Below are 13,517 nucleotides of genomic sequence, written 5' to 3' on the forward strand. Positions count from 1 at the left end.
TACTTTCAATAAAATCCCTACCCATATGTATAAATACAAATATACAGAGAAGGACTGTTCTGGGCACACAATAAGCTGTACCCCCATACTGTACTGTCTAAGGGAAACACTATGGCACCCCCTACCCATATGTATAAATACAAATATACAGAGAAGGAATGCTCTGGGCACACAATAAGCTGTACCCCCATACTGTACTGTCTAAGGGAAACACTATGGCACCCCCTACCCATATGTATAAATACAAATATACAGAGAAGGAATGTTCTGGGCACACAATAAGCTGTACCCCCATACTGTACTCTCTAAGGGAAACACTATGGCACCCCCTACCCATATGTATAAATACAAATATACAGAGAAGGAATGTTCTGGGCACACAATAAGCTGTACCCCCATACTGTACTGTCTAAGGGAAACACTATGGCACCCCCTACCCATATGTATAAATACAAGTATACAGAGAAGGAATGTTCTGGGCACACAATAAGCTGTACCCCCATACTGTACTGTCTAAGGGAAACACTATGGCACCCCCTACCCATATGTATAAATACAAGTATACAGAGAAGGAATGTTCTGGGCACACAATAAGCTGTACCCCCATACTGTACTGTCTAAGGGAAACACTATGGCACCCCCTACCCATATGTATAAATACAAATATACAGAGAAGGAATGTTCTGGGCACACAATAAGCTGTACCCCCATACTGTACTGTCTAAGGGAAACACTATGGCACCCCCTACCCATATGTATAAATACAAATATACAGAGAAGGAATGCTCTGGGCACACAATAAGCTGTACCCCCATACTGTACTGTCTAAGGGAAACACTATGGCACCCCCTACCCATATGTATAAATACAAATATACAGAGAAGGAATGTTCTGGGCACACAATAAGCTGTACCCCCATACTGTACTCTCTAAGGGAAACACTATGGCACCCCCTACCCATATGTATAAATACAAATATACAGAGAAGGAATGTTCTGGGCACACAATAAGCTGTACCCCCATACTGTACTGTCTAAGGGAAACACTATGGCACCCCCTACCCATATGTATAAATACAAATATACAGAGAAGGAATGTTCTGGGCACACAATAAGCTGTACCCCCATACTGTACTGTCTAAGGGAAACACTATGGCACCCCCTACCCATATGTATAAATACAAATATACAGAGAAGGAATGTTCTAGGCACACAGTAAGCTATACTCTCATATACTTTTTTTTATAAAATGATACTGTATGTGAGTTATATTTTTCCCTTACAGTTCTGGTTTAGGTGGGTCAGTTTATTACATTCTGCATGTGAAATGCACAGCGACTGTGGTATTTCTATTTGTGGTTTTCATGCGAGATGGGTTTGTGTAGAAGTGACTTTGCATAGGAGCCAAAAATAACGAATTGAAGCGATGGCAAAGCATTACGTTTATAATAAGTGGAATAAGTGGATTGTGCTGCTCACTTAGTATATTTTAAGGCCTCCAGTTTGTGTTCCTTGGCAGTGCACTACAATATTACTTTCTGTTGTGTGAAATTTCTGCCAATATTGCAAACTGTTTTATTAAAGCTGAAAAATATATTCTGCCCCCTTGTGTGACTGTTTGTAGTTCCGAGGGATTCCCAGAAGTTCAGATTGTACTGTAATTTATTAACACTTTCCTGCCAGCCCGGAGATTGTCTTAGAGTTTATCAAATGTGCCAGTTTATCAGAATTTCATTCTGTTCTGTGGGATGTTAATGCTCAGAGGCAGTGTATAAAAATATATATTGTACTTGATCCTAACTAGGATATAATTAATCCTTGTTGTAGGCCAAAGAATCCTATTGGGTTTATTTAATGGTTAAACGATTCCCTTTTCTCTGTAATAATAAAACAGTACCTGTACTTGATCCCAACTAAGATATAATTACCCCTTATTGGGGGCAGAACAGCCCTATTGGGTTTATTTAATGGTTAAATGATTCCCTTTTCTCTGTAATAATAAAACAGTACCTGTACTTGATCCCAACTAAGATATAATTACCCCTTATTGGGGCAGAACAGCCCTATTGGGTTTATTTCATGGTTAAATGATTCCCTTTTCTCTGTAATAATAAAACAGTACCTGTACTTGATCCCAACTAAGATATAATTACCCCTTATTGGGGGCAGAACAGCCCTATTGGGTTTATTTAATGGTTAAATGATTCCCTTTTCTCTGTAATAATAAAACAGTACCTGTACTTGATCCCAACTAAAATATAATTACCCCTTATTGGGGGCAGAACAGCCCTATTGGGTTTATTTAATGGTTAAATGATTCCCTTTTCTCTGTAATAATAAAACAGTACCTGTACTTGATCCCAACTAAGATATAATTACCCCTTATTGGGGGCAGAACAGCCCTATTGGGTTTATTTAATGGTTAAATGATTCCTTTTTCTCTGTAATAATAAAACAGTACCTGTACTTGATCCCAACTAAGATATAATTACCCCTTATTGGGGCAGAACAGCCCTATTGGGTTTATTTAATGGTTAAATGATTCCCTTTTCTCTGTAATAATAAAACAGTACCTGTACTTGATCCCAACTAAGATATAATTACCCCTTATTGGGGCAGAACAGCCCTATTGGGTTTATTTAATGGTTAAATAATTCCCTTTTCTCTGTAATAATAAAACAGTACCTGTACTTGATCCCAACTAAGATATAATTAATCCTTGTTGGAAGCCAAATAATCCTATTGGGTTTAATTAATATTGAAATGATTTTTAGTAGAATTAAGGTATGGAGATCCAAATTACAAGATCCCTTATCCGGGAAACCCCAGGTCCCGAGCATTGTGGATAACAGGTCCCATACCTCCCGCTTTATAATGTGATTAGAATTCCCAGTAGTTGGTCTTTGTACTCCAAAAACAAGACTGTTGAGGACATAAGGGTTAATTGACTATTCCCCCAGGCAGAAGGGGACAAGGGGGTAAAGACTATGCACCTTAGTCTTATGCATGGGGCGCTTCTGCCCGGGGTAATGAATGACGTGCAAGAAAGAGAAAGAGTGGATGGGCCTTAGGGGGTGCCTATGTGCCCTGGCCCCCCATAAATAAACAACTCTGTGCAAAGTGTTGCACTTTTTTGCATTGCCTTCTGTTTATTAAATTACCTCTATAGATACTATTTGCAAAATGGCTCAGATTAGTATCATAAATAAGATACAGGACCCAACCACTAAATCTTTTAATATACGTTGGGAATAAAGCTGGCCATACACAGGCTAAATGGCAGGTATAGGGGCTGACGGTTTGGGACCCGCATCAACGAACCAATGCACTCTGATCCAATGCAAAAATCAAACATGCCCGACCAAGATTTGCCCAATTTCAGGCCAGATATCGATTCGGCAGGCCCATCGTTCGTGCCCATACAGGGGCAGATAAGCTGCCGAATTGGCCCGTATATGGTCACCTTTAGACATTTATATATAAGCATAAATTGCCATTTATTACAGTCTGTGTTCCACTGAGCCCAGTATACCCATACCCCATTCATTCTGCCCATGTATGGGGCCCCCCGACAGGGCTGCCCATTGGGCAGATTTAAAAATCCCCATTGGACAAGGATAACATTGGCTTGTTGATGCAGCCCTTGCCCCCACAGTCTGCATATCTTTGTTGTGATCCAATATCACATTTCCCAGATATCACCCACCTCAAATGGAAAGATCAGCTCGTTTGGTCGCCAAAGAAGCAGCTCTTTACATGTTTGCCCATTACGATTATTTTTCTTTGCGCCATGGAAAGGTGACCTTGTCCTTTGAAACTTTTCTGCTTTTCCTGCTTCTTGGAAAAAGGAGTTTCAAGAAATTCCAGGAACAGCGGTGTGCGTGCTTGGAGAGCAGAAGGGGCACAGGGAACAGCAGCCTTTTGCCCCTGGGGCAGGAATGTGCTTTCCCTGCACCCTGAGCTGTGTGTGACTGCGCCGCTGCCTATGGATAGAAATCAGTCTCTGCCAAAAACAACTTTTAGGTACAATAAAAGGGTTTTGGGGGGGGGATGCATTTGAGCTTTCAGCTGTTTAGAATTCCTAAGTGACTGCACAATGCAGCTTCCGTTAACCTCATACACCTGCCCCTATTTTCAGGTAATTATTGTTTTTGTTCAGCTCTGTCAGTCACGCTGTAAGGCCAATGCCACACTTAGGGGCTGACTTATCAAAGTCTGAATTTCGGACTTAAGGCTGATGTCAGACGAGGCGTAGGGCGGATGTTTTCGGCAAGCGGAAAAACGATTGCTGAAAATTCCGCCCTACGCCTCCTACTTGGGCCTGCACCCGAATGAATAGAATACGCTCGGGTGCAGGCACATGTAGCGGAAATACACATAAAAACATGTTTGAAAGTCTCACGTTTTTATGCATATTTCGGCTACATGTGCCTGCACCCGAGCGTATTCCATTCATTCGGGTGCAGACACATGTAGGAGGCGTAGGGCGGTAGCCTTAAAAAGTAGTGGGAAAAAAACATATTAAATCCAAAAATTTCGGATTGCATCGTGGCGTAGGAAAATATCACAGTACGATCCGAAAGTTCCAGAATTTTTGTATCCTAACGATCGTAAATGACTTTGATCCTTGCGCTCTTCCTGTGCCTGCACCCAAATGAATGGAATACGCTCGGGTGCAGGCACACGTAGCCGATATCCAACGAAAATATGAAGTCTCGCGTTTTTTGGTGGATATCGGCTACATGTGCCTGCACCCGAGCGTATTCCATTCATTCGGGTGCAGGCACAGGTAGGGGCATTTTTGAGCGTATTCTCGGAAAGCGTTTTTCAGCTAAGGCTAATACCACATGGAGCGTATGGCGCATATTTTTGCCAAATCAAAAAACGCTTGCCGAAAATACGCTCCTACCTGTGCCTTCAGCCGAATGAATGGAATAAGCTCAGGTGCAGGCACATGTAGCCAATATCCGCCTAAAACACGAGAAAATGCAAAGTCTCGCGTTTTTAGGCGGATATCAGGTACATGTGTCCCGAGCATATTCAATTAATTCGGGTGCAGGAACAGGTAGGGGGAGTTTTAACCATATGGAGCGTATTCTCGGCAAGCGTTTTTCGGCTTGCGCTAAGGTTCCTTTATGGCACTCTGCATAGAGGGATCACTGTAAACATCATTTTGGCTTGGCCCCAGTGCTCATAGGAGCAGTAGAAACACAGACTCATTTGGTGCTTGTCGTTAGTTGGAGGCCGGCCAGGGCCTGGTAGTGAAGGGTTAGGAGCGCTCATGTTACTGATTAAAAACTAACTCGACAGACGGTTGGTTCCTGTGCAGATAAAGGAAACACTGGGCCAGCTGGTGCGGCTTAAGCTTCTAAATATCCATTTATCTGCCTGCATTGTTGTTACAGTGCTCTTGTTAATTATTCAAGTTTACACTTACATTTACTGTCCTATTTGCCTTAAAGGGGAAATAATCCCAGAATCCTTGGTGGGTGCTACCTTCTTACCGCAAGCCAGCCCTTTAGCCAAGTGCCTCCAGTTGGATAGCCCTGCCTCAAAGGCATAATATACTGTTATTACCCTGCATTTGTAGGGGTTAATAATTTCATTAAAGGAGAGCTAAAGCTTAACTAAGTATCAAAGTGGGGAGAAGTACTGTTTTGGGGTTCTGTACCAGCCCAAGGCCACCACAGCCCTTTAGCAGTAAAGATCTGTGCCTCCTCTGTGCCAGTAGGGACCGATAAACTGTATATACTGTATATACAATATAAGTCAGATTAGTAAATAATTCATATTATTAGTACATGGCAGCTCTGAAACTGGTTCGTTCTGCAGCAGAATGTAATAATCAGCCCTGTAGCATCACTTTAGGTTGCAGGCAAACCTCATCTTCTGCTTGATCATTTGTGACAACCCCAAAGCGTCTCAACAGCTGCCCAGAACACACTGAGCATGTGCGGTGTCACTGACACTTCTAACAGAATCCAAGATGGGGAGCTGTGACACCTTTGAAAGCCTGGATCGTCACTACTATAGAGACTATATATCCAGCTTCAATCCCTTGGGCCAGATGTTGTTTTTTTTCTCTCCCCATATTTACATGTTGTTTATTGCTAAACAAATTCAATTTGTGATAGTAACACCTGCAGGTAAAGTTCCTACATTTGTTCCACAGTCATGCAAAACACGAATATCACAGCCTATAGGCAGGGTGTCCTTGCACGGAACATTCCTTTCCTTCCGTTAATGGAAATAGGTTGGAGCTATCGTATTGCTTGTACTGCAGAGAGAGAAAAAAATATTAGGTGGATAATGTCCCAATGGGACATGGAATTTTAAAGAGACCATATCAAATTGACCAATCACAACACAGTAATCTCTTTCAAAAAAATTGACTGCGATGTTTTTGGCCACTGTCACTTACCCAAGCTTAGCGACTGATTCACAATATACAGTATGTATACAATATAACAGCTGATTAGTAGTTAATTCACAGTCACATTACATGGCAGTTAAGAAATCAGTGCAGTCTGCACTAGAACTGATTCAGCCCTCTAGCATGAGCTTCTATGACAGAGAAACCCTGGGGCGTACCAAAACACCACCAGGGGGGCCCCTTTCAAGGGGCCCGGCGCACTGCAACGTGGATTTTTAGTGAGTACCATGTAACATGTTTTTGTATAATGCAAAGTGGAATAACTATAGAAGAAACTAACCCCATGGAACCCCCTGTCCCCCAGGCCCCCCACGACCACGGAGTTTGCTTTCTCTATATATACGCCACTGCTGGAACCTCTGCTAATGTTCTGATGCTTTCCCATGACCCCCTAAGCTTAGTTTCTCATTGGCAGCCCGGAGCCCACTGAGCATGTGCAGTGCCACTGACTCCAAGTCAGTCCAAGATGGGAAGCTACAACATTGGCTGCCTAAATCATTACTGTTAGGGCTGCTCTGGGCTGGTACAGTAAGTTAAGTATATACAATATACATTTTTAAGCTTGAGTTCTCTTTAAAAACTGCCAGTAAGCTTTCAACATCTGCCGAAGTGTGAGAAGGTAAATGTTTATTAAAGTCCTCGGCCTTAGTTAGCCTTTAGCCGCTCTGCAGTTGTCATCTCTCCTCGCTAATTTATTTCCGTTTGTAACAATAAGGGCTCTGTAAAGGCAAAGCTGCGCCCAGCGCTTATTTATTGCCATGCTGACACAGGCAGGGTATTAGGTTAAAACAACACAAAGCAATCGGCCAAGGCTGAGAGAGTCTCACTGGTGCAAAGAGACTTCCCTCGATACCTTGGGTGCACTCTCACTGGAATTCCTCAGTAAGCAAACTTTCTCATCTTCTGATTGGCTGCGGGTTGGTTTAATGCTACCAACATTCTGATGTTATGGTTGGCTGCAGTTTAGCTTGTTCTATGATCATTCTAGTGCGCTGATTGGCTACACTTTGGTTCTATGAGTTCTTCTAAATCTCTAGGGTTCTAGGGTTTTTTTTTATCGTTTTTCCCCCCAGTTTGTGGCCCCCGTCTCCCCTGCATTTCCTTTTCTATAACAGGAGTCACCGAATCCAACCTTGCAAGACACATACAAATTGTGTTGTATTTGCTGACTAACTGGTACAGGTAGGGGACCTTTTATCCATAATGCTTGAGACATGGGGTATTCTGGATAAGGGATCTTTCCATAATTTTGGTCTCCATACTTATAAGTCTACAAAAATAATTTAAACATTACAGAGAAAAGGGAATCATTTAACCATGAAATAAACCCAATAGGGCTGTTCTGCCCCAATAAGGGGTAATTATATCTTAGTTGGGATCAAGTACAGGTACTGTTCTATTATTACAGAGAAAAGGGAATCATTTAACCATGAAATAAACCCAATAGGGCTGTTCTGCCCCAATAAGGGGTAATTATATCTTAGTTGGGATCAAGTACAGGTACTGTTTTATTATTACAGAGAAAAGGGAATCATTTAACCATTAAATAAACCCAATAGGGCTGTTCTGCCCCCAATAAGGGGTAATTATATCTTAGTTGGGATCAAGTACTGGTACTGTTTTATTATTACAGAGAAAAAGGAAATCATTTTTTAAAATTTGAATTATTTGATTAAAATGGAGTCTATGTGAGATGGTGATTCCATAATTCGGAGCTTTCTGGATAATGGGTTTCAGTATAACAGATGCTATACTGTAATATACATACATTACTGGTTTATATACATAACTGGATGTCATTACAAATACTAAATGTTATTTTGAGCCATTAGTTTGTGTTCATTTGCCAGTCAGTGTGTGCCGTCGGTGTTTAGAAGGTAGGACTGGAATTACTGTGAATTCTCTTTATGTGAGTAAATATGAGAGATAGGGAAAAGCAAACAAATAGAACTATTAGGTAATAGCCTCCTCCTCCTTATGTGTCTGCTTGTAAATAAGTACTGGGCACCTTTCCAGTGTATATTGATTAAACATTTTTCATCTGCATAAAGGTGTTTTTATCATTTTCTGACGGATACAAACACAGACACACAGACACAACAACACAGGCACTAACAGCATTAACACAAACACACACCTGCTCACACACAAACAAATACAGCTCAGAGACTGGAAAAGCGACTCCCACACATTTAATTGTGCCCTGATTTATACATAGAGACGGATCTAGACCCTCCCACCCAGTGTCAGTCTGATGCGCTAATGATGCAGCTGATGCCCCTCCTTGTCTCTTTAGTCCCATAGCAAATAACGATATACCCCCCCCCCCCCAATCTGTTTTTGCTTCTGGCGCCTAAATGTCTCATGTTATAGAGTTCAGCTATTGAGAGGTTTGCTGCTATAGTATCATTATAACATTCAGAATGCACTGGTTGGCCCTAAGCTTCAATGTTGGTGTTTGGTTGGGTGCAGGTCAGATTGGGTTTGGTGCCCTTTAGATTCTCCAGCAGAATCCTGCATTGTAACCTGTTTCTCCCATGGGGCTAGCCATATTCTTCATTTCCCAGGGTGCCACAGCCATGTGACCTGTGCTCTGATAAACTTCAGTCACATTTTACTGCTGCGCTGCAAGTTGGAGTGATATCCCCCCCTCCCCCCCAGCAGCCGATCAGCAGAACAATGGGAAGGGAGCAAGATAGCAGCTCCCAGTAGGTATCAGAATAGCACTCAATAGTAAGAAATCCAAGTCCGGCTTGGGACTCCTCCAGTTACATGGGAGTAGGAGAAACAATAGGTTAGCTGAAAGCAGTTCTAATGTGTAGCACTGGCTCCTTCTGAAAGCTCAGACTCAGGCACACTTTACTGCTGCGCTGCAAGTTGGAGTGATATCCCCCCCCCCTCACCCCCAGCAGCCGATCAGCAGAACAATGGGAAGGGAGCAAGATAGCAGCTCCCAGTAGGTATCAGAATAGCACTCAATAGTAAGAAATCCAAGTCCGGCTTGGGACTCCTCCAGTTACATGGGAGTAGGAGAAACAATAGGTTAGCTGAAAGCAGTTCTAATGTGTAGCGCTGGCTGAAAGCTCAGACTCAGGCACACTTTACTGCTGCGCTGCAAGTTGGAGTGATATCCCACCCCCCCTCACCCCCAGCAGCCGATCAGCAGAACAATGGGAAGGGAGCAAGATAGCAGCTCCCAGTAGGTATCAGAATAGCACTCAATAGTAAGAAATCCAAGTCCGGCTTGGGACTCCTCCAGTTACATGGGAGTAGGAGAAACAATAGGTTAGCTGAAAGCAGTTCTAATGTGTAGCGCTGGCTGAAAGCTCAGACTCAGGCACAAGGCACTGAGATGGCGCCTACACACCAATATTACAGCTACAAATACATTTGTTGGTTCAAGAATAAAATGTTAAATGGCAGAGGGAATTATTTGCTGTGTAAAGGGTGAAATAAAAAGTACTTTATAATAACCTTGGGATGGGCATGAATTACTAGATGAATCTACCTGAGATCTACCCATGCCGAAATGAGCCAGAAATACAAAGCACACTTTCAGTCCCGTGTAAAGAATTTCTATAGGCAGAGCCATTGGCTCCAGTCAGTGGTCATAAAGTAACCCTTGCAGCTGTACAGTCTCACCAATGAACTGAGGAGTACTGAGGACACCTTTATATAAATTAGATACAGTGGTGCTAAATATAAGCATAAAAAAGATTGTATTACAGGTATTTTCGGATCGGTCTCTGCGTGACTAGAAGGTGACAGCAATATCATCAGGACAATATGCCAATTTTACACAATAGAAGTTGCTGTGTTTTCCTTGCCCTTTAATCAGCCAGGGTGTTGTGCTCAGTACTGGTCGCTGTGAATCATCTCATACTGACAGAATTAGAACGATTAGCCTGCACTCTATTTAATCACGCCATGTTATCTCTTTGTGATAATTTCCCTGTGAATAAGGGAGCAGCCGGCACTTACATTGAGCTGAATTTCATCTCCACTCCCCTTTCCATTTATATTTGTGCTGGTCCCAGAGATACCTCTGCCAATGTCAAGTGGTGGCATGGAGTTCTGTGCAGTTCTTGATAAAAAGTTTTACTTTTAGGGGATATTTAATTCAACAGGATACAGATGGGGTCATTGGACTTACTGGCTTTTAGTAGGATTTAGTGGCCAATACTGTTCCAGGTCCTCCTATCCATTTGGTTCATTTTATATTTATATCAGGGGCAACCCGTGGGGGAGTTAATGACCCTCATAGCAACTGTTCTGCAGCCCTGCCAAAGGCTTTGCTAAATATCAGTTTTAATAATGGCCACCTCTTAACTTGTTCATTAGTATCTAAAATTCAGTTCTGAATTCCCCTGCTCTGAAGCCTTCTAGGAAACGCACAGTATAGGTCTTAATTTCCAAAGTAGAGCGATCTAATGGAAGCCATTAAATATTGATTCCATGAGATACATTAGAAATATGACTGCAGTAGTAATGGGCCATTCTATATTTATTGCAGGTCTGTAGCCATGATTGGTAAAATAATAATTCAGTTATTTCCTGGCCTTTTAAATATCTAGTTAAATTGGAAAAAGGAACAAGCTCTGTATTAATATATCTTTCTATCTATTGATCTATCTGTCTGTCTGTCTGTCTATTTGCACATCCTTTCTAGAATATGTAGCAGATAATTAATATTGACAGACGCTTTAAAGGGGGTGCAATTTGAGGCTAATGCTTTGGGTCCTGAACATATCAAGGCTCCTGGTAGGAAGAGGTGTTCGGATAGATGGAGACAGTAGGTTATGATACGGAGAGAGTAAGACAAAATAGTAAAAGTTGGCCTTGGTGGAGACAGTAGCTCATTATAGAGATAGTAGGCCAAGATGGTGACAGTTGCTAATGATGGAGACAGTGGCTCATAATGGAGACAGTAGGAGAAGATGACACTGGTAGGAGAAGATGACAGTAGTAGGAGAAGATGACACTGGTAGGAGAAGATGACAGTAGTAGGAGAAGATGACAGCAGTAGGAGAAGATGACACTGGTAGGAGAACATGACAGTGGTAGGAGAAGATGACACTGGTAGAAGAAGATGACACTGGTAGGAGAAGATGACACTGGTAGGAGAAGATGACAGTGGTAGGAGAAGATGATAATAGTAGGAGAATATGACAATAGTAGGAGAAGATGACACTGGTAGGAGAAGATGACACTGGTAGGAGAATATGACAATAGTAGGAGAAGATGACACTGGTAGGAGAAGATGACAATAGTAGGAGAAGATGACACTGGTAGGAGAAGATGACACTGGTAGGAGAAGATGACAATAGTAGGAGAAGATGACACTGGTAGGAGAAGATGACAATAGTAGGAGAAGATGACACTGGTAGGAGAAGATGACACTGGTAGGAGAAGATGACACTGGTAGGAGAAGATGACAATGGTAGGAGAAGATGACACTGGTAGGAGAAGATGACACTGGTAGGAGAAGATGACACTGGTAGGAGAAGATGACACTGGTAGGAGAAGATGACAATGGTAGGAGAAGATGACACTGGTAGGAGAAGATGACACTGGTAGGAGAAGATGACACTGGTAGGAGAAGATGACACTGGTAGGAGAAGATGACAATGTTAGGACTAGATGAGTAAAAGTACTCATTTATGTACATTATTAGCCCGGGGGGGGGGGGGGGGGGGGGGGTTTGCTACATCTTAAGGCAGTTTTACCTCTAGGAAGAACATAGTTGCTCATGGCCAGAAGTTCATATGTTACATGAACTGGCTACTCATCAGACTTTGCTACTCACCAGACTTTGCTACTCACCAGATTTTGCTACTCACCAGATTTTGCTACTCACCAGACTTGGCTACTCACCAGACTTTGCTACTCACCAAACTTTGCTACTCACCAAACTTTGCTACTCACCAAACTTTGCTACTCACCAGACTTTGCTACTCACCAGACTTTGCTACTCACCAGACTTTGCTACTCACCAGACTTTGCTACTCACCAGACTTTGCTACTCACCAGACTTTGCTACTCACCAGACTTTGCTACTCACCAGACTTTGCTACTCACCAGACTTTGCTACTCACCAGACTTTGCTACTCACCAGACTTTGCTACTCCCCAGACTTTGCTACTCCCCAGACTTTGCTACTCCCCAGACTTTGCTACTCACCAGACTTTGCTACTCACCAGACTTTGCTACTCACCAGACTTTGCTACTCACCAGACTTTGCTACTCACCAGACTTTGCTACTCACCAGACTTGTGGCTCTCTGTTCTAGGTCTTCCTGAGCAGTACTACAGCCTAACATGGTTCCTGAGCCCCATTCTTGGTTTGATCTTCACTCCCCTGATTGGCTCTGCTAGTGACCGCTGCACACTGAGATGGGGCCGCAGGCGTCCTTTCATTCTCGCTCTGTGTGTTGGAGTTCTCCTGGGAGTTGCACTTTTCCTCAATGGTTCTGTTATTGGTGAGTACAAAGACTCTTCTTTTTATGGACTTTTTCATGGTACTGCCCAGTTAATCACTAGTAGCATAAGGCACAGTGGGTATGCTATACAATACATAGCTATCCTATAATGCTGAATAATGGATTTATATAGTAGGAATATGAGGATTTGCCATCGGAGTGTTTTACGGTTCCTTTGCCAAGCCCAGCTGACATTCTGCGTGTGTGTAAATACTTGTTCCATGTGTTCAAACATCTCTGTATCAGCAGCAGTTATTTTGTGAGCAAACCTAACCCGATGCCCTGCGTGGCAACCTGCATAGCAGCCAAGGAGATTGTCTCATTGAAATCCTGACACCAAACGCTGTATTTTAATGTGCTACAAACATAATAATCTCTCTCTTCTCTGCAACAGGAGCCAATCAGAAATCAGTACACATGGTAGCTAAGAGTTAAATCACTGGTAGGTGCCATGCATACTGATATTCAATTGGCTCTGATTGGAAGAAGCCAGTATGTAGCCTTTCAATAGGTTTAGATTGTCAGTATTGTCTATGGCAGTGGTGTTTATGGCACTGACAAGTAGCTCTGTGTGTCTTTGCCCTAAGGGCAGTGGCACACAGGGAGA

The 13,517-nt window shown here is 42.6% G+C and overlaps 1 protein-coding gene across 5 annotated transcripts in view; it reads left to right on the top strand.

Moving 5' to 3' along the window:
• Nucleotides 1-13,517, top strand: part of slc45a4 (solute carrier family 45 member 4) — a 72,769-nt gene that overhangs the window by 49,199 nt on the left and 10,053 nt on the right. For all 5 annotated transcript variants that reach the window (XM_004915023.4, XM_031903804.1, XM_004915024.4 and 2 more), the window contains exon 3: nt 12,722-12,910. In XM_004915023.4, the coding sequence (XP_004915080.1) occupies nt 12,722-12,910 (189 nt within the window). The remainder of the gene's footprint in view (nt 1-12,721; nt 12,911-13,517) is intronic.

The sequence above is a fragment of the Xenopus tropicalis genome, chromosome 6, assembly GCF_000004195.4.
Source record: "Xenopus tropicalis strain Nigerian chromosome 6, UCB_Xtro_10.0, whole genome shotgun sequence".
Lineage (NCBI taxonomy): Eukaryota > Metazoa > Chordata > Amphibia > Anura > Pipidae > Xenopus > Xenopus tropicalis.